Source organism: Lolium perenne, chromosome 7, assembly GCF_019359855.2.
Source record: "Lolium perenne isolate Kyuss_39 chromosome 7, Kyuss_2.0, whole genome shotgun sequence".
Lineage (NCBI taxonomy): Eukaryota > Viridiplantae > Streptophyta > Magnoliopsida > Poales > Poaceae > Lolium > Lolium perenne.
Genome location: NC_067250.2, coordinates 213803481 through 213829937, shown reverse-complemented (window position 1 = coordinate 213829937; position 26457 = coordinate 213803481). Strand labels below are relative to the sequence as shown.

Below are 26457 nucleotides of genomic sequence, written 5' to 3'. Positions count from 1 at the left end.
TAGCAAAAAATAAAGATGAGGCGACAATGTGGAGCATCACCAGGGCTAAGACTTTGAGTAATGAAATATCGAGAGAGTAGGCTTTTCTTAGCAGGTCAAGCAATGGTTTGTAAAACTTTTCTTTAATCAGTGAAAATGGGTTGATTCTCGTAGAATTCGCGAGTTAATATAAATTTAGCCTAGCCATCATTGAACTCTGAAAAAGTGGAAATGCTTCTACCTCGTGAGACATCATGGCCATCTCCAGTTCCTCAATTTACTTCCCCTGACACCCGCGCACCTGCATCACCGAGATAGCCGAGCTCATGGACGTCGTCTCCGTCTGCCAGGCAATTCCCATTCCATATCGGTCGATGCCCGAGGATGATCCACGCACTGCGCCTGCACCGCCATCCCTACCTGTTCTACTCACACACGCCATGGCGGTGCGTGCAGGAGGCGCCATGCATTTACTCCTCCCGCCTGCCCGCGCACGCCGGACACGTATGCATCGCACCCAGCTCCCGCCATATCTACCATCATTCTTGCTCCTTCCAGCTTCACCGTCGCGAGACAATCGATAGCTGAGCCCAGGTTAAACCTGCAGATCAGACATCACCGGAGTGACAGGTTTTGCGCACTGCGACTGCAATGTCGGCCGGCCTCCAGCGCCTTTGGCAGCTGCTCGTTGCCGTGAGCGCGCTCCTGACTGCGGCGGCGGCGCAGGAGACACGGGTGCCGCCGCTGGTGCCGGCACTGTTCGTGTTCGGGGACTCGCTGGTGGACAACGGCAACAACAACAACCTGGCGTCGCTGGCCAAGGCCAACTACTTCCCCTATGGCATCGACTTCGCCGCCGGCCCCACCGGCCGCTTCTGCAACGGCTACACCATCGTTGATGAGCTCGGTACGTACGCACGCGGCACGTCTCAATCCCCGCAAATTCAACGGCAAAAAAACAAAATGCTTTCCTCTAATTCCTTCATGAATTAAGCAAGTGAACTCTGAAGGTGTCAAGCTGAATGTTTCTGAACCGTCAACTCAGCTACAGGTTCAGAGTTCAGGCTTTAGAGATGTGCAGTGACAAGCAAGTGCTTTTCTGCCTTCACCGTGTTTGCTAAACCAAAAAGGATTGCCAAAACTATATCTTAATGATTTTTTAATTCTAGTCTATTCGAAAGTACTGCTCTGCCCTCTATTTGAAAACACGATTCTGCTCACTGCATGTCTGGTATATTTGCACCACTAACATATCTGAAAATGTATGTCTAAGTTTCCTAGTAAAAGTGTACTAGAGCAGAACACAATGTAGTGCGTCCTCTAGCGGGCAGAGCATCGATTCAGCACAGCATGGACTGGACAGATGTCATCGCAGATAGATTCAGACAAGTTGCATTTATGCTACACGTACGATTGCTATCATCTGAAATGCAACAGCAGATATCATTTCTTTTCTAGAACTCTGGACTTAATAGTTTTGTGATTGACCAAATGCTGAACACTAGTGCTATCAAGTGCAGACTTGATGATCAGCTTTCAGCACATCATGTCCATGTTTTGTGCTCTACATTTTTCAGCTGAGCTGCTTGGGCTGCCCCTGGTTCCAGCCTACTCCGAGGCCTCCCGTTCCGTCGAGCAGCTCCTTCAAGGCGTCAACTACGCCTCCGCCGCCGCCGGGATCCTCGACGACAGCGGTGGAAACTTCGTAAGAATTGATCCGTCCATGATTGGATCTTCTTCTAATAACGACTTTCTGACGATGATCAATTGTCCGATGTAATGCGATGCAGGTTGGACGGATACCGTTCAACCAGCAGATCCAGAATTTCGAGTCGACCATCAGCCAGCTCGCGGGCGCCACCGCCGGCGGCGCGGCGACGGCGGGCAGCATCGTCTCCCGGTCCATCCTGTTCGTGGGGCTCGGGAGCAACGACTACCTGAACAACTACATCATGCCCAACTACGACACCCGGCGCCACTACACTCCCCAGCAGTTCGCCGACCTCCTCGTCACGCAATACGCCTCCCAGCTCACCGTAAGATGGCCGTGATCGCCATTTACACCGGCAACTAGTTACGCATGTTCTTGCTGCAAATTAATGAAGCACTTGTGCATGCGTGATGCAGAGGCTGTACAAGGCGGGGGCGAGGAGGTTCGTGGTGGCCGGCGTCGGGTCGATGGGTTGCATCCCGACCATCCTGGCGCGGAGCGTGGAGGGGCGGTGCTCGGAGGAGGTGGACCAGCTGGTGGCGCCGTTCAACGCCGGCGTGAGGGGGATGCTGGACGGCCTCAACGCCGGCCTCCCCGGAGCCACGTTCACGTATCTCGACAACTACCGCCTGTTCACGCTCATGCTCGCCAACCCTGCCTCCTACGGTAAGATGACCGGAATCCAACTAGTGCTGCTCCGGCATCAGATGTTTTTTTCTTGTTTCGACCATGGATGTTGATGCATGGATTGCGTTTGTGTAGGGTTCGACGTAGTGGACCGGGGCTGCTGCGGTATCGGCCGGAACGGCGGGCAGATGACGTGCCTGCCCTTCATGCCGCCGTGCGCCGACCGGGAGCGCTACCTGTTCTGGGACGCCTACCACCCCACGGCGGCGGTGAACGTCATCATCGCACGCCAGGCATTCGACGGTGGCGCCGACGTCGTCTCCCCCGTCAACGTCCGCCGCCTAGCCCAGCTCTGAGCTGCCGTCGGGCACTTTGTCTGAATTAGCTCGATATGTGTGAGTAGGGCACTGAGTGTAGCAATAATCGGACCTTGTGTGGTGTGCGGGCAAAATTAGGACGAACTATGCGTGCACATGTCTGACATTTTCAAAGATCGACGATGGTCATTGGAATTTATGCATTCTAAATTAATGGACCCTTAACTAGTTTATGTTGGATAATTAGGCACAATTTCCATGATTAATTCCAGAATATTAAGCATGACGACAGTAACTACTAACATGTAAAACTCGAACATACTAGATGCAGTGATCAACATGAACAGTAGCAGAGCAAACAGTACAACATCCATCGCTAAACAGATCAAGATATGTCGCACGTATCGATCTGGTGGAGGTGGCGGTGAAGGTGTAGCAGACGATGTCGCAGCAGTAACGTTATTGATGACAACATTGTTAACGACGGGGACGATGGGTCGAAGTAGACGGCGTTGTAGACGACGGTAGGCAGCACCGCCCGACTTGGACGGAAGGCGACCCGTGATGAAGAGCTTGAGCAGTCGCGCAGAGCGCTTCCCAAAAACCTAATTCGCCCTCTCCCGTACAGGATCGCAAGGGCGAGCGGTTCCGGAGACCTGCTCTCCCGTTCGCCGATGCACGTCGGCGCGCGGGATGGAGTAGGCTACGATGGCGGCGCAAGCAGAGAGAGGTGAAAACCCTAACTCGTGTATATGATGTATTTCTGCGGTAGCCGGGCAGGAGATTATATAGGCTCGGGAAACCCTAGGCAACGTGGGCCACGCCCACGTCGCACGAACGTTTCGAGTCGGTTACAGATAGCCCACGATCCGGGAGCGACCCGAACCGACTAACTGCGACGCGTCCGTCTAGGACTCTGTTCGTTTTTCCTGAGCTGCAAAAAGTAAGGAAAGTCTCGGCTCAATCCACTCACCACGAGCGCGGCGCGCGCGCGTCGTGACGTGTCGAGTCGAGTCGAGACGAGCGAGCGAGGAGGAGGGGGAGCGCGCGCGTGTAGCACTCCTATTCTCACTCACTTACTAGTGGTGGAACAACCCACCTTATAAGGTGGTCTAACTTCCTCCCAACTTTCCATGTGGGACTAAACTTCTCACCTCTTGCCACTCCCTAGTGAGCTGCCACCAACTTGGGCTCAAACTCACAAGGCTGCCACTATGTGGGCTTTGAGATTTATAGGGAAATCTGAAATCTAGTATGGGCCACTTAAAGCGGGCCCAATATTTCAACAATCCCCCACCAGATCTCAAATCCCATTTAGAGATTTTTCAATACTCACTGCTTGTTTATATACCAGTGTTTCAGCGGAGACTGTTAAGTTGAGCTTCCGCCTAGAACCTTAAGCTACATCCATTCACACTTGAACAATGGACTAAGCCTTGAATTGCAAGTTTTGTGTGAACATGGTTTCACTCAAAGTCATAACCAGTACATGGCTGCCAGTAGCCTACCCCGCGGGTGAAGCATATGCGTCATACTTCGTGGTCTCTTCATGAGTTTACTGGAGATCACCCAAATCTCATAGATTGCGACGTTTAACAATCAGACTCATATAGGTGTGTTATTTCAAGAATGCTCTGTAGGACAGCATCTTTGCTATAATAGCCAACATAAACACATTAAGGCTTGTTGCCAACCTGCCTTACAGCAATTGAGAGTTGTGCATCTTCACATAGAGAGGGTTACATAATACTCTCCTCAATTAAACCACTAGTTTGTTCTTCCCAGATCCTAATTCACGGGATCTCCGATCACAAAGGTTGGGTTACCGCTATGGTGTTACATCAACGGGTCTCAAACCCATCTCCCTCGATGCACTTTCTATCACATTACGTGATAGTCCCTTTGTAAAGGGATCTGCCAGGTTTTTGTCTGTTTGAATATATGTAACAGTTATTACCCCGGAGTTTCGTAATTTCCTGACAAACTTCAAACGTCTCTTGACGTGTCTTGATGACTTCGCGTTATCCTTAGAATTGTTCACTTTGACAATTACAGTTTGATTGTCACAATTCAAAAGGATTGCCGGAACAGGTTTTTCAACCACAGGCAAGTCCATCAAGAGCTCACGCAACCATTCTGATTCAACAGTGGTTGTGTCTAAAGCAGTAAGTTCTGCTTCCATAGTTGACCTCGTCAATATGGTTTGCTTGCAAGATCTCCATGATACTGCGCCACCTCCAAATGTAAATACATACCCACTTGTGGCGTACAGATCAGCTACATCTGAGATCCAATTCGAATCACTATATCCTTCAAGCACAGCTGGGTGCCCTGAATAGTGAATCCCATAACTCATTGTACCACATAGGTAGCGCATGACACTATCAAGTGCATGCCAATGATCAGTACCCGGGTTTGACATGAACCTACTCAACTTGCTAACAACAAAAGAGATGTCGGGTCTAGTCGCGCTCGCTAAGTACATGAGTGAGCCAACGATCTGAGAATATCTCAATTGATCTATGGCAATCCTCCGGTTCTTGCGTAGTGTCACACTGGGATCATAAGGTGTTGGAGAAGACTTGCTATCAATATAGCCGAACCGGCTCAAGATCTTCTCAACATAATGAGATTGCGTTAGAGTAATCCCACTCTCATTCTTAATCAGCTTGATGTTCAGAATCACATCAGCTTCTCCCAGATCTTTCATATCAAAGATCTTTGACAAGAAAGACTTGACCTCGTGTATTACTCTCATGTTTGTACCAAAGATCAGAATATCATCCACATACAAACATAGTATAACACCTTCGCCCCCACCATGGCGATAGTAAACGCACTTGTCAGCCTCATTGACAACAAAGCCTATAGAAGTTAAAGTTCTGTCAAACTTCTCATGCCATTGCTTAGGTGCTTGTTTCAGGCCATATAAAGATTTCAGCAACTTGCACACCTTTCTTTCTTCACCTTTTACTACAAACCCATCAGGCTGATCCATATAGATTTTCTCTTCCAACTCTCCATTAAGGAAAGCTGTCTTTACGTCCATTTGATGAACGATAAGACCATAGGAGGCAGCCATGGATAGTAGTACTCGAATTGTGGTAAGTCTAGCGACAGGTGAATAGGTGTCGAAATAATCTTCGCCTTCTCTCTGTGTGTAGCCTTTCGCTACAAGCCGCGCCTTGTACTTTTCAATAGTACCATCAGGTCTTAGCTTCTTCTTGAACACCCATTTGCAGCCCACAGGCTTGCATCCATGGGGTCGTTCTGATAGCTCCCAAGTTCCATTAGAAAGAATCGAGTCCATCTCGTTATGGACAGCTTCTTTCCAGTCATCTGCATCTGGAGATGCATATGCCTCTGCAATGGACGTGGGAGTATCATCCACAAGGTACACAATGAAATCATCACCAAAGGATTTTCCAGTCCTTCGTCTCTTGCTCCGTTTAGGAGCTTCATTGTCATCCTTCTCAGTAACATTCTCATGTGATTGTTCAAAATACTCATTAGATGTACTGGACTCAGGAATTATCTCAGTAGAAATTCTAGCAATGCTATGCATATCTTTCATAGGAAACATATTCTCAAAAAATGTTGCATCACGAGATTCCATAATAGTATCAACATGCATATCAGGTACCTCGGATTGAACTACTAAAAATCTATATCCTACACTCCGAGGAGCATAACCTAGAAAGATACAATCCACTGTCTTTGGTCCAAGTTTGCGCTTCTTAGTAATTGGAATATTGACTTTCGCCAAACATCCCCATGTGCGCAAATACGAAAGTGATGGTTTTCTCCCAGCCCACTCCTCGTAAGGGGTTTTATCTTTATTCTTGTTAGGAACTCTATTCAGGACATGACATGAAGTCAACAAAGCCTCCCCCCACCATGCCTTTGATAAACCAGCAGTGGCTAACATGGAATTCACCAAGTCAGTCAGCGTGCGGTTTTTCCTCTTGGCAACCCCGTTTGATTGGGGTGAATAGGGAGGCGTCCTCTCATGAATAATGCCATGTTCCTCACAGAATTCATCAAAGATTTTAGGAAAATATTCGCCACCACGATCCGACCTGAGACGCTTGATCTTTCTCTCTAGTTGATTTTCAACTTCGGCCTTATAAATTTTAAAGTAGTCTAAAGCTTCATCTTTAGTTCGCAACAAACAAACATAGCAAAATCTAGTCGCATCATCAATCAATGTCATGAAATATCTCTTTCCACCTTTTGTCAACACACCATTCATCTCGCATAGATCAGAATGTATGAGTTCTAGAGGTGCCAAGTTTCTCTCCTCGGCCGCCTTGTGAGGCTTCCGAGGTTGCTTCGATTGCACACAACTATGGCACTTAGAACCTTTGGCAATCGTGAAATTTGGAATTAAACTTAAACTGGATAGCCGAGACATTAAACCAAAATTAATGTGACATAAACGAGAATGCCAAACACTGGTATCATCACTAACATTGCCACAGATATGGTTCACAGACTTATTACTGAAATCAGAAAGCGAAAAGCGGAACAAGCCTCCGCACTCATAGCCTTTACCAATAAATTGTCCAAACTTGGAAACAACTACTTTATTCGACTCTAAAACAACCTTAATCCCATCTCTGCATAGAAGCGAGCCGCTAACGAGATTCTTGTTCATAGTAGGGACATGCTGCACGTTCCTCAGCTGCACGATCTTCCCCGAAGTGAACTTCAGATCTACCGTGCCAACACCACGAACAGAAGCATGTGACCCATTCCCCATCAAGACGAAAGAATCCCGGGCGACCTGGTAAGAAGTGAACATGGATATGTCAGCACACACATGAACATTAGCACCTGTATCAATCCACCAACATGGAGATTGAAATACCGAAAGAACAGTAAAGAGATTACCGTACCCATCAGCATTGCTAGCGGTCACCGTGTTGACTTGCCTCGCCTTTTTCTTGCGGTCTGCCCTCTCTGGACAGTCCTTAGAAAAATGGCAAGTCTCTCCACATGTAAAGCAGCTCAGATCTGCTTTGTTTATCATCTTCTTCTTCTTGAAGGTTGTAGTCTTCATAGGCTTATTGAAGGAGGGCTTGTTATTCCCTTTGTTCTTGCTGTAGGGTTTCTTCTGCACCATGTTGGTGCTAGACTGACCCTCTCCTTTCTCAGTATTATCCTTAGCCCGAGCTTTCTCCTCAACATCAAGAGATGTTATCAGATTTTCAACTGATATCTCCTGTCTCTTGTGTTTGAGAGTTGTGGCAAAGTTCCTCCATGAAGGGGGCAACTTAGCGATGATGCATCCAGCCACAAACTTGTCAGGTAAGGCACACTTAAGGAGTTCAAGCTCTTTCGCAATGCATTGTATCTCATGAGCTTGTTCGACTACAGAACGGTTGTAAACCATCCTGATGTCATGGAAGCTCTCCATGATGTACAGTTCACTGCCTGTATCGGTTGCACCGAACTTAGCATTCAGTGCATCCCAGAGCTCTTTACCATCTGTTATGTGCATGTACACATCACACAGACGATCAGCAAGAATACTCAGAACGCATCCGACGAAGAGAGTATTGTTTTCCTTGAACTTGTTCTGATCTTGGTCAGATATAGTTCCTTCAGGTAAACCATCACTAACTTCGAATACTTTCAGAGACGTAAGCTAGAGCGTGGCCTTAACCTGCCACCTCTTAAAGTGCACACCGGTAAACTTATCCGGCCTCAGTGCATCAGCAAAACCAGCTATTGTTAACTCAGGAAATTGCCGACAATTAGGTTTTTGGATTGTTGGATAATTAGACACAATTTCCATGATTAATTTCAGAATATTAAGCATGACGACAGTAACTACTAACATGTGAAACTCGAACATACTAGATGCATTGATCAACATGAACAGTAGCAGAGCAAACAGTACAACATCCATCGCTAAACAGATCAAGATATGTCGCACGTACCGATCTGGTGGAGGTGGCGGTGAAGGTGTAGCAGACGATGTCGCAGCAGTAACGTTATTGATGACAACGTTGTTGACGACGAGGACGACGGGTCGAAGTAGACGGCGTTGTAGACGACGGTAGGCAGCACCGCCCGACTTGGACGGAAGGCGACCTGTGATGAAGAGCTTGAGCAGTCGCGCAGAGCGCTTCCCAAAAACCTAATCCGCCCTCTCCCGTACAGGATCGCAAGGGCGAGCGGTTCCGGAGACCTGCTCTCCCGTTCACCGATGCACATCGGCGCGCGGGATGGAGTAGGCTACGATGGCGGCGCAAGCAGAGAGAGGTGGAAACCCTAACTCGTGTATATGATGTATTTCTGCGGTAGCCGGGCAGGAGATTATATAGGCTCGGGAAACCCTAGGCAACGTGGGCCACGCCCACATCGCACGAACGTTTCGAGTCGGTTACAGATAGCCCACGATCCGGGAGCGACCCGAACCGACTAACTGCGACGCGTCCGTCTAGGACTCTGTTCGTTTTTCCAGTCTCGGCTCGAGGCTCAATCCACTCACCACGAGCGCGGCGCGCGCGTCGAGTCGAGTCGAGTCGAGTCGAGACGAGCGAGCGAGGAGGAGGAGGAGCGCGCGCGTGTAGCACTCCTATTCTCACTCACTTACTAGTGGTGGAACAACCCACCTTATAAGGTGGTCTAACTTCCTCCCAACTTTCCATGTGGGACTAAACTTCTCACCTCTTGCCACTCCCTAGTGAGCTGCCACCAATTTGGGCTCAAACTCACAAGGCTGTCACTATGTGGGCTTTAAGATTTATAGGGAAATCTGAAATCTAGTATGGGCCACTTAAAGTGGGCCCAATATTTCAACAGTTTATTCGCTCCTTGTGTGTCTAATTATCCACTACTACATGATTTTCATTGGTAGAGTATTACTTTTGTAACTTTTGTTGCAGTATAGCAAGGTTATTATAATGCTCCAAAGAAGAGTGAAAATTAAATCACGTTTTTTCTTTGCAAGACAATTATGGCGACATGGTTTTAGCATGAACAATTCATATAATTTTGCATCTACCATTGGTCAAAGTCGTAAAACACCAAGGACTACACACATGATTATGTATCTCATATTTCTAGATGGATATAGTTTACACCAGAGAATTATTTATTTATTTTTGATTTGAATGTTGGGCCATCCTGATTTCATTATGATGAAACTGGCAACACTATGCTACAAAGTATCCAGCCATGCCTAAAAGAACACATGCTGCAATCTCAACTATTGTACTGTATCTCGTGTTAAACCACAATGTAACCACCAAAAAGAACACACACTCTTTGTATGTTTGTATGTATTACCAGTTTGATTACTGGCGGTAACGGGGCAAAGCTAGGTGTGAATTGCATTTGTGCATCTAAAAAATGGGGAAATATTAAAACTTTCCTAACTTGAAGTCAGTGATTAGCAAAGTGTTGTTCACTTGGACGCGACCATTGCTTATTTTATACTCCCTCCGTTTCTAGATATAAGCCATATACTTTTTCTGAGAAAAATTCCAGAATATAAGATGTATTGCCTTACACCACTTGTATGGATAATATTTTTAGAGATTTTATTACATATTCTTATCTTATGCAAAGTCCTCTATTTGCTCACGTCAATTTTCTAAGGTTAATCTCGCCCATACTTGGTGCAACTTTACCTCAATGTGCTTTTTGTTTATTTATTTTCGTGCCAGAAAATATATGGCTTATATATAGGAAGCGGAGGGAGTATTGTTTTGGCATTCAATGTAATAGTCCTTCGAGGTCTAAAGTGCATAACAACGCGACACCAATAATAATTAAATATAATTTGACTTTATAATTGATAAACAATTACAGTGTCTTAAACAAATAAATCTGCAAGTGCTAACTTGGTCAAGTCTATGATGGAGAATAAAACCTACCTAAGATAAACAACTAATATTGATATTTTTTCTTAATGTTGAACCTGAAAAAAAATGAGAAGGGGATTAAGGTTACAAGGTTGTCATCTCCTTGGGAGTGGGATGTTATTATTTAGAGCTTAATCTTAGACCTAGAACATTAGCTCAGATCTTAATCATTAGGGTTCTCAAAACGCAATCAATGGCAACAAGAAATAAAATGAGCATGGCCTTGATCAAGTAAGCATGCATAGAGTCCAACCATTAAGCTAGGATATACCAAAGGAAACCAAGGTTAATCATTGATCTAAGAAAGGAAACATGACTGATTTCGCAAGTAGGCACCACCATGATCATCTCAGAAGGCATCCCAGATTAGGCAACGTACCCTAGGCAACAAGTTTGTTGGGTTGATCTATAGGTATTAATCCAGACACCCCTAAATGGCCCGTAGGTACAAAAAAAACCCCACATATAAATGAAAAGCATACTCATAGTTATGAAAAGTCCACTGATAATTCACACAACCCAAAATGATTCACTCAACAAATGGTATCATTACTAACAAGTGACAATCTAGAGTATGGATAATACCAATCGGGCTCAAGGATAGAGTAACCTTGAGCTTGAAGGCAAGCCCATATTTGAGAGATAAGACACCAAAGGTGTAAGGCACAAGATCTGTTGAGATGTTGGCCCGTCAATAAACAGAAAATCTTCGAGTGGCAAACAAACAACCTACTCATTCTTAGAAAACGAGAGTCATTCATATATGCATCACACCGCCAAAAATGGTAGAAAGTATACATATAGGCTATCCTGGATGCAGTCAAGATATCACAACACTAGTGCTACCACAATACTAACATGGGAAGGATCAACATTTCACATTAGTTGGGATTAAGATGAAGTGGGCAGGAGGAACATGCAAAACCACAAGAAGAAGTTAATCTGATATCAAGAAGATCAATCTTCAAGGATAAATAAGATATTAAGGGAGGGAGAGAGAGAGAGAGAGAGAGAGAGAGAGAGAGAGAGAGAGAGAGAGAGAGAGAGAGAGAGAGAGAGAGAGAGAGAGAGAGAGAGAGAGAGAGAGAGAGAGAGAGAGCCAGTGATTGTAGTAGGACCAAAATGTTGTGTATTAGGCATGACCAAGACCCTAAGCTAAACCTAGCAACTATTAGACATGTTTTGTTCTTAAAGGTGTTAAAAGAGAAGACATTGATATAAATACATAAATCATAAAAGATAGTCTAGTATATGCTCTTCATTAGAAAATAATTAAATAATTAAATATGTAATCTACTCCGTTGGACAGAGGAAGAATATTTGTTCAGTTCGGCTTGTAATAAATAGTTTGCTAGCTAGACATGGAATGCTTATGTTGAACTACTAAGCGTGACTCGACTATTTTATTGAAGGGAGTTTCATGGGTGTCATATCAAAGACCGTCACACTACACCGTAGAGGCTTGTGCAGTGTAACCACAATATGTTTACAGTTTTGTAGTTGTTGTCCTTAAATGTCACCCTAAAACAATAGCCAACGAGCAACATGAGACAATATGCTTGGAAATTTTTCTCTGCAACACATTTCCAGTTTTTCAAATCGATAGGTCACAACAAATGCACCAACAATGAAATGACATACTAATCATGCCATGCGAACTTACAAATCATCTATATAATTTAATGAAACAAAATATGATTCTCACGTCCTCGAATCAGCGCCGATGGCATGCACCCACGCTAAGTGATGGGCGGTGGCGTGTCCAAAATAATTTTAGTGTGTGCCAAAAACACTGTGTTGAGAGTTGCAGTGGTGTCTTGCTTCACACTCGCAAAAAAAGTTGAACCTTATAGTCAACGCAACAGCATCATGCGTGCCCATCTAAATTGATTATCCCAAGAAAACCCACACCATTAGTTTTCCTCTTAGCACTAGATCTACATGGTGCGGGATCCAATCGATCAGCAACTGTGGATAGGTCACGCAACATTCAGTTTGGATAGCTAGTGCTGAACTGCTAATGATCTACCGTGCTAGTGGTTAAACCACTATGCTATGCAGGCCACAGCTTGTGGACCGAACGTTGCTAATTCCTTGGCGTAGTTGCCTTGTGCAAACTACTGCTCACGGTCATGTGCAAACTGAAATATTGCTCGGTGACGCAATAGCAAGTGTTGGTGCCATTAACTGGCCGGTCGGCTAGGAAGAAGATCGCGTGGCTGTTAACGAATTTTCCATGGCGCGCTCGCGCGCGCGTGCTGCAAATTCAGCCGAGTGACCCACTTCCTCCCTGAGATGGCGACGGCCGGCGCCGGGAGTTGCCCCGATTTGCATGATAGTGGATACCGGCGGCTGCCGATGCATGCACCCACACCATCTTTCTACCCAAGTTTTGCGCCGCCGGAGTCCGGCGATGTCGATTGCTCGTCTCCTCTCATCCTTCCGTGTCGAGGTAATACACGTTACAATCTGGGATAGTCAAATAATTTGATATTACCTCCGTGTATTTCACTGTCATGCTAAATAAGTTTATCGGCATCTGCATGCAACGTTAGCTTCTGCTTTGAATGATATGGGAGACTATTTAGATTTATTTTCAATGCCGCCATTGCACGAAGGATCATGTAGCATGGCATGATGTGGTGTGACATGACGTAATGTGACATGTATTTTGGCTTACGGAGTAGTATAACTTCACCTCGTAGTGTGCCGCATAAGTTTTTTTTTTGGCTTTCAGTTAAGCGATGTTCACAAATTTCTTCAATCCTATATTTTTTTTATGTGTTCCTTTTTTGTCTGTTCAGCTGTGTTGGAATGATACATTCTTTGACAAGGAAAAAAAGTTCAATCTTGCACGCAATTATTCTTGTGTACGAGTATATGGCAGTGGTTCTGGGTATTGCTACAACAGCCACGATACAAGGATAAGATAGAGCTTGGCGACTCCAAGAGACTGGAATAGTTCACTAGGGACGGAGTTTATGTCCCTGTTTGGTGCCGAGCATGTAATGGATTCAATATGCTTAAACACATACTTCGGGTGGCATGTCACACTATTTGATTAGGTTGATTGTTTCATGAATTTGTAATAAATGTTTAGAAAATGGGTTTAATTAGGCTAACGGGTAATATATAAAAGCTTCGGTCCTCTTGAATAAAAAATGCCCATTTGAGAGTACTTTGCTAATTAATTAACGTTAATGAAAAATAACAAATGTCACAAATTGGATGGATCTTAGCTCTTACAGGCTGGGATAGTTTAGCAGTGAGTATTGTGGTGGTATGCCAGCTTTTTTTTTATTAGGTTGCTGGTTTCATGAGTTTGCAGTGAACAATTGTAGTAAGTCGGGTTGCATGCATCCTGGTGCAGAGGCTACGGGTGATAAAACTAAGTATTTTCTAAAGAAAAAACCGCTACATACAAAATCAAATATTTAGGCTTTGCTGAAAGGTAGGATAGATAAACAACTAATTTAATGACTTGAACTATACATAAACATAAGGAAAACATCGTACTTTCATTGGGGCTTTAATTATAAGTTCACTTGGGCTCATGTAAGTTTTAAAAAACAACTTAAACTATGCATAAATATTGTTTAGACATCGTGATTTTTTTAAATAGCAACCATTCTAAAAAAAAATACAAGGTTAGATGTGTTTGTTGGACATCCTCCTCTTTGATTCAAACATTTTCGTAGGAATGTGGAGGGTTAACATTATGATTTCTTTCCGTTCGTATATATGGTTAAATCTGATGTGAGTTTATTCTAAGGATTATGGTATACTATGTTTCAAAGTGTTTTTCAGCAAATTAAAATTATTTGAAAGAAATTATATGTTGTTTGCAAATTCAGGATGGCTGCCACAAGAACATGCTCCGGCCTAAATTAAAATGGCGTTTTAAGTTTTGAGAAAATCTGAGCACATGTACATGCATATCCATGTTCCATGCGCATGTGTATTTTGTTTTTGGAAAAAGGTAATTTTGGGGACATGTGTAAAAAATACAAATTCAGCGCTCCGCAACACATTTTGATGTTACTTTTTTTGATTTTTTTACCTATGGCACAACATATGTCTCTTCTCTTCACGAGAGTTTGTAGACATGTAAAAGACAAAAACATGTACAATGTAAGTTTTATTTTTTTTATATATATTTTACCCCATTTTTTATGAATTTACTTATCAACTAGTTATGCGCAAGAAACAAACTAGGATACGAAATTTAATCATGTAGTATCTGACTAAACATGACGCTGCAATGCTGTATTTTTTGAATAACACTAATTAAAAGGGCCATAAATAGGTAGTACTACTCAAAATGGGGACACTATTCTCGCATTAGCTCATGGTTGACTAGTTCATGGCTTCATGCTGGGATTTTTGACTTAGGTAGACCATTGTATTATTCTTATAGTGAGAAGACGATCACTCACACTCTCTGCTAGTGACCTGTTTTTGGTTTCATCCATGTACTGCACTATGTCCATTACATACGTCAAACGATATATATTAGGTCGCACATAATCAAATCAATCATGCACATGCGCATGCATGCCGCGCCTATAAATACCGGCTGCCGCTGCACTCTCCACAGCATGAACTCAGTCCTCACTCTTCTTCTACTTCTGACTGTCAGCTATCACTTCAGATCAGGAATCAGGTCAAGAAAAAAAAATACTTAGCTAGCATCGATCTGTGATCGGCAATGGGCGCTGCCAAGGACCTTGTGAGGCTCTTGATCCTAGTGGAGGTGGTCGTCGCCATTGCGGGCCCCGGCGCCGCCGCGCTGAGCATGGACTACTACGCCATGAGCTGCCCGTTCGCCGAGTACATCGTCCGGAACGTGGTGAGCGAGGCCGTGATGGGCGACCCCACCCTCGCCGCCGGCCTCCTCCGGCTCCACTTCCATGACTGCTTCGTCCAGGTACGTGTCATCTTGCTACTAGTACATGCGACGTCCGTGTGTTGTGCTGTTTGATCTCTCATGCATTCATGGATTCGCGACATGGGTATATAGGGATGCGACGCGTCGGTTCTTCTGGACTCGACGGCGGGCAACACGGCGGAGAAGGACGCGCCGGCGAACAAGAGCCTGCGCGGGTTCGAGGTGATCGACAAGATCAAGCAGATGCTGGAAGCGCAGTGCCCGGGCGTGGTGTCCTGCGCGGACGTGCTGGCCTTCGCGGCGCGCGACGCGGTGCTCTTCGCGGGAGGCCCCTACTACGGCGTGCCGACGGGGCGGCGCGACGGGTCCCGCTCGGTGTTCTCCGACACCTTCACGGCGCTCCCGGCGCCGTTCCTCAACGCCTCGTCGCTGATCAGTCTCTTCGCTACCCACGGCTTCAACGTGCAGGACATGGTGGCGCTCTCCGGCGGGCACACGCTGGGCGTGGCGCACTGCGCCGCGTTCAAGACCCGGCTCACGACGGAGACGGCGACGCTGGACTCCGGCCTGGGCTCGTCGCTGGCGGCCGCGTGCAAGAGCGGGGGGGACTCGGCCACGGCGACGTTCGACCGGACCAGCACGGCCTTCGACGGCGTCTACTTCAAGGAGCTGCAGCAGAGGAGGGGCCTTCTGAGCTCGGACCAGACGCTGTTCGAGTCGCCCGAGACGAAGCAGCTGGTGAACATGTTCGCCATGAACCCGGGGTACTTCTTCTTCGCGTTCCAGCAGGGGATGCTCAAGATGGGGCAGATCGACCTCAAGGAGGGCGACCATGGCGAGGTCAGGAAATCGTGCAGGGTCGTCAACTCGGGCCGCTGGTAAATTAAGTACTATGCGCACAAGCGTCATCAATCGTCACAAGAATCAAACTAGCTCGTCTGAAATGGTAATAAGGTAACTATCTATTGTCGTGCGTGTAAACACAATACTTTGTCGAGGACTCGAGGTGTGATGATGCTGGGTGATTTGCCAATAAATGTGCATGGCACTGTCCAGGATATAATAAGGTGAATTAAGTGAAATATACAGGAACAATGTATAATGCATAATTTGATGTATACTTGTTCTATAAATGGATTGTACTACAACCGTGTAACATACTCCATATATCAAACAAAATATATGTTCTTACACATGCAGCCAAGATATGGGGTGCAAAACCTTTCTTGTCAGGGGAACCTGAACGAACGTTTTCTTAGTTCTCTTGTTTTTCTTTTTTTGAGAACTTCTTAGTTTTATTGTGAGGGTGTTGCCTCATGATTTGATTCATATAAGTTTGGGCTGTAGAGCCTTCGGCCCATGTTGGAGGCATGAGCTAGACCAGCCCAATCTGCAGTAATCCGGCCCATGATGGTCTAGAAAAGGGTGCCCCCAACATGAACAAAAGAAAATCAAAATAAAAGCTCTATCAAAGGAAAACTTAAAACGGAGGCCAAGCTACACGTAGCTCTTTATTTGCCAACACTCAGATTTCGTATTTCAAAGTTTCAAAAAATCCGAAACAAAATTCTATAGATAGCCAATGATGTATACTACAATGGTGTGAAACCTCAATACAAACTACTTCATATTCTGGGGTACAACAAAATAACAAATTCTGACAAATTTTATAGTGAACAGTGCACATTTCAAGACTAATTTCGTGTAACCTAGAATATAAATCAGTTTGCGCTGAGATTTTACACCATTGTACAATACATCATTGACTACCTCTAGAATTTTGTTTCGATTTTTTTGACACTTTGAATACGTGTTCCAAAAGTTTAGAAATAAAGAGCTACATGTAGCTTGGCCTTTAACCTCCACACTCCTCTATCAAATCTCTAAAAAAACCTTTGTAAAGGGAAGCACACATGTTGTGCGTGTGACACATGGCGCAACCCAAAGTTTATTCCTTAGCGGAGTTCGGCCAGCCGTGTTGGTCCTGTTACCGCCTCAATCTAGGCTCGGTATCTCCTCCGCCGCCGCATCGGCCCTGACTCCAGCGATGTGGGTTGGAGGGGTCTCTCAGTATCTTTGTTTTTTAGTGTGGTATGGTGAGGGTACATAGAATATGCATGTGATGAGAGTACAGAGGTAGAGTAGAGATAAGGCATGGGCCCATTTGCAAGAATGTTTGTACGAAGATTTAATGGTGGTCGACATTTTTGTTTTGAGAAATACAATATCAATGACACTCACATACATTCACCTCTATAAACCTAGGCATGCATACCCTACACCTGTGTGCTCCTCCAAACATTAAGTTGGCATATCGGTTTTATGATTGACGAAGTCGTCGCATGCGCCTCATTTTTAGTGTGAACATCGCCTCGCACGAAAAGAATATTACATCTTGATGAGACACAAATGTGGCAAACTTAGATTTTAAACTCTGATGTATTAGGTGGGTGACTTGACTAAACCCTAATATATATAAGCTAGCTAAACTATTAATAATTATCAGTCGTTCATAGTGTGGAGTAACTTGGACCAGTGTCATGTGGATGACACTACTCTATGTTAATTAGCTCCACAAGTGGTATATTAATTAACTTATAGAGTCATTGTGTCTTGGAAAGTGTAATGTTACGGGTAACTAGTTATATTACTCTATCATCCTCTGATCCCATCAACTCATCGCCACACACTACGGGAGAAACTCCATGTGCCGACGGCCAGCCCATGTGCCGACGGCCAAATGTCGGGGCCGTCGGCACAGAGGCCCTCGTCGACCGGCGACGGAGCTGACCGTCGGCGTACGTTCACCGTCGGCACACAGCTGTCTACACCGACGGTCACCGTCGGCGCAACCCGGACCGTCGGCACAGAAACTTGGCGCCCGAAGGTCACCGTCGGCACAGCCACGGCCGTCGGCAGACGAGCAGACAGGCGGGCCCAGCCGTTAGGCTGTCACGGCGCCGTCTATAGTGTGCCGACGGTAGCCCACGGCGCAACGGCGGCCGTCGGCACAGGGACTGAAAACTGGGTCCCGCCTTCTGCTGTGCCGACGGTCACCCACGGCACAAAAAAGGCCGTCGGCACAGCAAATTGTGCACATTTTTTTGTTTTTCCATTTTTTTGGCACCAAAGAGATAATTATTAATCCCAATCATTTTTTTTGTTTATTTATTTCTCACTGCTATTTTGGCGAACCCCTTTGCGGGAAACCTATATATATGTATAAGGGCGGTATAGAACCCCTTCGCCAGAAATCGAACCTCGGAGGGGGTGAATGGCCCACACACGATACAAAATACTTAAGACCCACACACGATACAAAATACTTAAATAACTAGACTCACACACATACCAAAGCGCTTACGAACTAGACCCACACACGAATCGAAACAGTTAAAGAACTACACCCACACAGAGGAAGCAAACACTTAAAGAAACTACACCCACACACATGAACCAAAACACTTAAAGAACTAGACCCACACACAAACCAAAGCATTTAAAGAACACTGGGTCGACACATGACCCGCTAGACACACGGACTCGACACACACATATTAATCAGAGAAGTCGAAATCTTCATCCTCGCTGGGGGTGTCCTCTGAAGCGGTGGTTGTGAGGTTCCACAACCACCGTTCATCATTCTCCCCCCATGTCGACGCCTCTCCTTTGGCGTACTCTGCTTCAACCTCGGCCTTCCTCTGCCGCTTTCCCGCCCTCCTCTCTCTCCTGTACGTCTGCTTCTCCTTCCAGAATGCGCGCGTTGCCTCGACGTCTCCGGGATGGTCTCTGCGCCACTGTGCCATGAACTGCTCGTCCGCCTCGGTGGTATCAATCCGCCGCTGGCCAGCCCTGTACCGCCGCGCTTCACCCTGTGAGCGAAGTAGTGGCTCAGTAGAGAGACTCTGAGCTTCCGTCAGAGACCTGACCTCCGGGAAGTTCATTTCGTGGCGCGGCCGGCCAAACCTCCAAGCCGCAACGTCGTATGCGCGGGCAGCAGCCTCCTTCGTGTAGAAGGTGCCGAGCCACACACGCGTACCACCGGCGGTGATTTCAGCCGCGAAATGTCCCGCAGGCCGCAGGCGAACGCCGATGAAGCCCGTGTTGCTACGGCGACGAGGAGCCATCTCGGCGGCAGCTCGGCTCAGAGGATTTTGTGGTTCTATTGGATGAGAGAAGTGATGAAGGGAGAAATGTTGCTGGTGCTGTTAGTGGAGAAGCCATGGCTATATATAGGCCGACGAGGGGCTGAAATGGCGGGAAAACATGGCGGGAGAGAATGGGCGGGAAAGGGTGGGCGGGAAAAAAGGGCGGGAGAGAAGCAGCGGGAAAGGGTGGGCGGGAAAAAAGGGCGGGAGAGAAGGAGCGGGAAAGGGTGGGTGGGAAAAAGGGCGGGAGAGAAGCAGCGGGAAAAGGGTGGGCGGGAAAAAAGGGCGGGGAGAGATTCTGCATGTATAGGGGGGAACTCCCTCGGAGGTGAACCGGAGAGAACCTTGGGATCATAGGGGATGGTACTTGTTTCCACATGTACCTATGACCTAACCAAGCTCAAACGCAGGCATACGCCCACCGGGGGAACCCCGATGGGACGCAGTCAAAGGGGTAGACGGCGCGGTCAACAGAACTAGGGTTTCGTCAGAAATCGAGCATCGGACCTAGGGAATGGCCCCAAAAGTTGTGTGTGTCCACATGGCATGCACAAAAGTGATTTGAGATGGTTCTATATCCAATGCTACCCCCTCCGGGTGTGCCCGGCTTCTCGGACATGGGGTTCCTACACTTAGGCGGTCTGCGTGTATAGGGGGAACTCCCTCGGAGGTGAACCGGAGAGAACCTTGGGATCATAGGGGATGGTACTTGTTTCCACATGTACCTATGACCTAACCAAGCTCAAACGCAGGCATACGCCCACCGGGGAACCCCGATGGGACGCGATCAAAGGGGTAGACGGCGCGGTCAACAGAACTAGGGTTTCGTCAGAAATCGAGCATCGCACCTAGGGAATGGCCCCAAAAGTTGTGTGTGTCCACATGGCATGCACAAAAGTGATTTGAGATGGTTCTATATCCAATGCTACCCCCTCCGGGTGTGCCCGGCTTCTCGGACATGGGGTTCCTACACTTAGGCAGATTCTGCGTGTATAGGGGGGAACTCCCTCGGAGGTGAACCGGAGAGAACCTTGGGATCATAGGGGATGGTACTTGTTTCCACATGTACCTATGACCTAACCAAGCTCAAACGCAGGCATACGGCCACCGGGGGAACCCCGATGGGACGCAGTCAAAGGGGTAGACGGCGCGGTCAACAGAACTAGGGTTTCGTCAGAAATCGAGCATCGGACCTAGGGAATGGCCCCAAAAGTTGTGTGTGTCCACATGGCATGCACAAAAGTGATTTGAGATGGTTCTATATCCAATGCTACCCCCTCCGGGTGTGCCCGGCTTCTCGGACATGGGGTTCCTACACTTAGGCGGGTCTGCGTGTATAGGGGGAACTCCTCGGAGGTGAACCGGAGAGAACCTTGGGATCATAGGGGATGGTACTTGTTTCCACATGTACCTATGACCTAACCAAGCTCAAACGCAGGCATACGCCCACCGGGGGAACCCCGATGGGACGCAGTCAAAGGGGTAGACGGCGCGGTCAACAGAACTAGGGTTTCGTCAGAAATCGAGCATCGCACGTAGGGAATGGCCCCAAAAGTTGTGTGTGTCCACATGGCATGCACAAAAGTGATTTGAGATGGTTCTATATCCAATGCTACCGCCTCCTGGTGTGCCCGGCTTCTCGGACATGGGGTTCCTACACTTAGGCGGTCTGCGTGTATAGGGGGAACTCCTCGGAGGTGAACCGGAGAGAACCTTGGGATCATAGGGGATGGTACTTGTTTCCACATGTACCTATGACCTAACCAAGCTCAAACGCAGGCATACGCCCAGGGGGAACCCCGATGGGACGCGATCAAAGGGGTAGACGGCGCGGTCAACGAGAACTAGGGTTTCGTCGAAATCGAGCATCGCACCTAGGGAATGGCCCCAAAAGTTGTGTGTGTCCACATGGCATGCACAAAAGTGATTTGAGATGGTTCTATATCCAATGCTACCCCCTCCGGGTGTGCCGGCTTCTCGGACATGGGGTTCCTACACTTAGGCGGTCTGCGTGTATAGGGGGGAACTCCCTCGGAGGTGAACCGGAGAGAACCTTGGGATCATAGGGTATGGTACTTGTTTCCACATGTACCTATGACCTAACCAAGCTCAAACGCAGGCATACGCCCACCGGGGGAACCCCGATGGGACGCAGTCAAAGGGGTAGACGGCGCGGTCCAACGGAACTAGGGTTTCGTCAGAAATCGAGCATCGGACCTAGGGAATGGCCCCAAAAGTTGTGTGTGTCCACATGGCATGCACAAAAGTGATTTGAGATGGTTCTATATCCAATGCTACCCCCTCCGGGTGTGCCCGGCTTCTCGGACATGGGGTTCCTACACTTAGGCCGATTCTGCGTGTATAGGGGGGAACTCCCTCGGAGGTGAACCGGAGAGAACCTTGGGATCATAGGGGATGGTACTTGTTTCCACATGTACCTATGACCTAACCAAGCTCAAACGCAGGCATACGCCCACCGGGGGAACCCCGATGGGACGCAGTCAAAGGGGTAGACGGCGCGGTCAACAGAACTAGGGTTTCGTCAGAAATCGAGCATCGCACCTAGGGAATGGCCCCAAAAGTTGTGTGTGTCCACATGGCATGCACAAAAGTGATTTGAGATGGTTCTATATCCAATGCTACCCCCTCCGGGTGTGCCGCTTCTCGGACATGGGGTTCCTACACTTAGGCGGGTCTGCGTGTATAGGGGGAACTCCTCGGAGGTGAACCGGAGAGAACCTTGGGATCATAGGGTATGGTACTTGTTTCCACATGTACCTATGACCTAACCAAGCTCAAACGCAGGCATACGCCCACCGGGGGAACCCCGATGGGACGCAGTCAAAGGGGTAGACGGCGCGGTCAACAGAACTAGGGTTTCGTCAGAAATCGAGCATCGCACCTAGGGAATGGCCCCAAAAGTTGTGTGTGTCCACATGGCATGCACAAAAGTGATTTGAGATGGTTCTATATCCAATGCTACCCTCCGGGTGTGCCGGCTTCTCGGACATGGGGTTCCTACACTTAGGCGGATTCTGCGTGTATAGGGGGAACGCCCACGGAGGTGAACCGGAGAGAACCTTGGGATCATAGGGTATGGTACTTGTTTCCACATGTACCTATGACCTAACCAAGCTCAAACGCAGGCATACGCCCACCGGGGAACCCCGATGGGACGCGATCAAAGGGGTAGACGGCGCGGTCAACGAGAACTAGGGTTTCGTCGGGAAATCGAGCATCGCACCTAGGGAATGGCCCCAAAAGTTGTGTGTGTCCACATGGCATGCACAAAAGTGATTTGAGATGGTTCTATATCCAATGCTACCCCCTCCGGGTGTGCCGGCTTCTCGGACATGGGGTTCCTACACTTAGGCGGTCTGCGTGTATAGGGGGAACTCCTCGGAGGTGAACCGGAGAGAACCTTGGGATCATAGGGTATGGTACTTGTTTCCACATGTACCTATGACCTAACCAAGCTCAAACGCAGGCATACGCCCACCGGGGAACCCCGATGGGACGCGATCAAAGGGGTAGACGGCGCGGTCAACGGAACTAGGGTTTCGTCGAAATCGAGCATCGCACCTAGGGAATGGCCCCAAAAGTTGTGTGTGTCCACATGGCATGCACAAAAGTGATTTGAGATGGTTCTATATCCAATGCTACCCCTCCGGGTGTGCCCTGGCTTCTCGGACATGGGGTTCCTACACTTAGGCGGTCTGCGTGTATAGGGGGAACTCCTCGGAGGTGAACCGGAGAGAACCTTGGGATCATAGGGTATGGTCCTTGTTTCCACATGTACCTATGACCTAACCAAGCTCAAACGCAGGCATACGCCCACCGGGGGAACCCCGATGGGACGCGATCAAAGGGGTAGACGGCGCGGTCAACGAGACTAGGGTTTCGTCGGAAATCGAGCATCGGACCTAGGGAATGGCCCCAAAAGTTGTGTGTGTCCACATGGCATGCACAAAAGTGATTTGAGATGGTTCTATATCCAATGCTACCCCTCCGGGTGTGCCGGCTTCTCGGACATGGGGTTCCTACACTTAGGCGGTCTGCGTGTATAGGGGGAACTCCTCGGAGGTGAACCGGAGAGAACCTTGGGATCATAGGGTATGGTACTTGTTTCCACATGTACCTATGACCTAACCAAGCTCAAACGCAGGCATACGCCCACCGGGGAACCCCGATGGGACGCGATCAAAGGGGTAGACGGCGCGGTCAACGTAACTAGGGTTTCGTCAGAAATCGAGCATCGGACCTAGGGAATGGCCCCAAAAGTTGTGTGTGTCCACATGGCATGCACAAAAGTGATTTGAGATGGTTCTATATCCAATGCTACCCCTCCGGGAGAGCCCGGCTTCTCGGACAGGGGGTTCCTACGCTTAGGCGGTTCTGCGTGTATAGGGGGGAACTCCCTCGGAGGTGAACCGGAGAGAACCTTGGGATCATAGGGTATGGTACTTGTTTCCACATGTACCTATGACCTAACCAAGCTCAAACGCAGGCATACGCCCACCGGGGGAACCCCGATGGGACGCAGTCAAAGGGGTAGACGGCGCGGTCAACAGAACTAGGGTTTCGTCAGAAATCGAGCATCGGACCTAGGGAATGGCCCCAAAAGTTGTGTGTGTCCACATGGCATGCACAAAAGTGATTTGAGATGGTTCTATATCCAATGCTACCCCCTCCGGCTGAGCCGGCTTCTCGGACATGGGGTTCCTACACTTAGGCGGTCTGCATGTATAGGGGGGAACTCCCTCGGAGGTGAACCGGAGAGAACCTTGGGATCATAGGGGATGGTACTTGTTTCCACATGTACCTATGACCTAACCAAGCTCAAACGTAGGCATACGCCCACCGGGGGACCCCCGATGGGATGCAGTCAAAGGGGTAGACGACGCGGTCAACAGAACTAGGGTTTCGTCAGAAATCGAGCATCGGACCTAGGGAATGGCCCCAAAAGTTGTGTGTGTCCACATGGCATGCACAAAAGTGATTTGAGATGGTTCTATATCCAATGCTACCCCCTCCGGGTGTGCCACGCTTCTAGGAAAAGGGGTTCCTACACTTAGGCAGAGTCTGCATGTATAGGGGGGAACTCCCTCGGAGGTGAACCGGAGAGAACCTTGGGATCATAGGGGATGGTACTTGTTTCCACATGTACCTATGACCTAACCAAGCTCAAACGTAGGCATACGCCCACCGGGGGACCCCCGATGGGATGCAGTCAAAGGGGTAGACGACGCGGTCAACAGAACTAGGGTTTCGTCAGAAATCGAGCATCGGACCTAGGGAATGGCCCCAAAATTTGTGTGTGTCCACATGGCATGCACATGTACCTATGACCTAACCGTCGACACACTTTGAGGATGGACAAAGGAGGTCTAACTAGAAGACAACAAACATGCATAGATAGGAGTCCGCAACCATTTTTACATTAGAAAGTGTGTTAGTCGGGGTTGAACTTGAGACCTCCCGACTCTTATATTATATTGAATTAATGCACTAGCTAATAATTCAAACGGTTAGAAAGGACTAGGCTATATATTTTAGCGGGCGATAAATGAGCATGGATGAGCAGGAGAAGAACATGTGCGGTGTGGCGTAAATCCTAAACATTGGTATTCTTGGCTTGAAGTTTTGATAAAAAAAACATGTATATAAATATATGGTTGCATACACACATCTATAATACAAATAGAAAAAGAGTCTAAAAAAAAAAAAAAAAAAAGGTGTGCCGACGGTGACCAGTCGGCCCTGTAACCGTCGGCACGAGAACCCCACTTAAGTGGGGTCGACGCGGGCCGCCACTGCCTCATCCCCAAACACGCCCTTCCCCCGCGCCCACGCCTCCCCCGCGCGCGCCGCCGCCGCCCTGCCCCCGCGCGCCGCCGTCCTCCGCCGCCGCGCCGCGCCGCCACGCTGCCCAGCGCGCCGCCGCCCTGCCGCCGCCCTGCCGCCGCACCCACGCCCTCCCCCGGCCCGCGCCCACGCCCTGCCCCGCGCCGCCGCCGTCCTCCCGGCCCGCCGCCCTGCCCCGCGCCGCCGCCGTCCTCCCGGCCGCCGCCCACGCCCTGCCCCGCGCCGCCGCCGCCCTGCCGCCGCCCTGCCGCCGCGCCCACGCCCTCACCCGGCCCGCGCCCACGCCCTGCCCCGCGCCGCCGCCGTCCTCCCGGCCCGCCGCCCTGCGCGCCGCCGCCGTCCTCCGGCCGCCGCCGCCCTGCCCCCGCGCCGTCCCCGCCGCAGCCATCCACCGCGCCGTCCCCGCAGCCCTGCCCCCTGCCCCCGGTAAGTTTCTTTTTTTCCGCTTTTTAGTTTTTGCAATTAGGTAGGTAATTGTCATTGTAATGTAATGTAAATTTGCAAATTAAAATTGAAATGAAGTAAACAATTTGCAAATTGAAATTGAAATTGAATTGAAATTGAAATTGAAATTGAAATTGAAAATAGAATTCTAATTGTAAATTTTCAAATTGAAATAGAATTTGCAAATTGAAATTGAAATTGAAATGAAGTAAAGAATTTGGAAATTGAAATTGAAATTGTAATGTAAATTGAAATGAAAATGAAGGAATAGAAATGGAAATTGAAATTTGCATTGACAAATTTTTATTATTTTAACTAGGTACCGTAGTGAGCACCCCGCGTGACGACCCCGGATCTTGCGGCGCATCTCTACGGCCGTCGACATCGCCGGTTGTTCGACTACTTCCTCTACAGCCGAGGGTGAGCTGAATTGCCGACTCCCCCTTCGCATTTTTTATGTCATTAGATTTAATTTATCCGTCAAGTCGCGTAACCTAGGTGTCAATTCCCGTCCGCAAGCGTTACGCGGATAAATATGCATTAGTGGTCAGCATATTTTGAACCGTAACGCTTGTGGCATTTACGGGACGATCGCCGGACC

General features: G+C 48.1%; 2 protein-coding genes across 2 annotated transcripts; both read left to right on the top strand.

The window, feature by feature from the left end:
* Window positions 1-453: 453 nt before the first annotated feature.
* LOC127312285 (GDSL esterase/lipase At1g71691-like) lies at window positions 454-2868 on the top strand. Its single transcript, XM_051342829.1, has 5 exons — window positions 454-886; window positions 1557-1684; window positions 1770-2015; window positions 2107-2356; window positions 2453-2868. The coding sequence occupies exons 1-5, from the start codon at window positions 631-633 to the stop codon at window positions 2671-2673; spliced, it is 1101 nt and encodes a 366-aa protein (XP_051198789.1). The 5' UTR covers window positions 454-630; the 3' UTR covers window positions 2674-2868.
* Window positions 2869-15104: 12236 nt separating this feature from the next.
* On the top strand, window positions 15105-16508 carry LOC127314259 (peroxidase 47). Its single transcript, XM_051344709.2, has 2 exons — window positions 15105-15438; window positions 15532-16508. Exons 1-2 carry the CDS (start codon window positions 15220-15222, stop codon window positions 16279-16281), a joined length of 969 nt encoding a protein of 322 aa, XP_051200669.1. The 5' UTR covers window positions 15105-15219; the 3' UTR covers window positions 16282-16508.
* Window positions 16509-26457: the final 9949 nt, after the last annotated feature.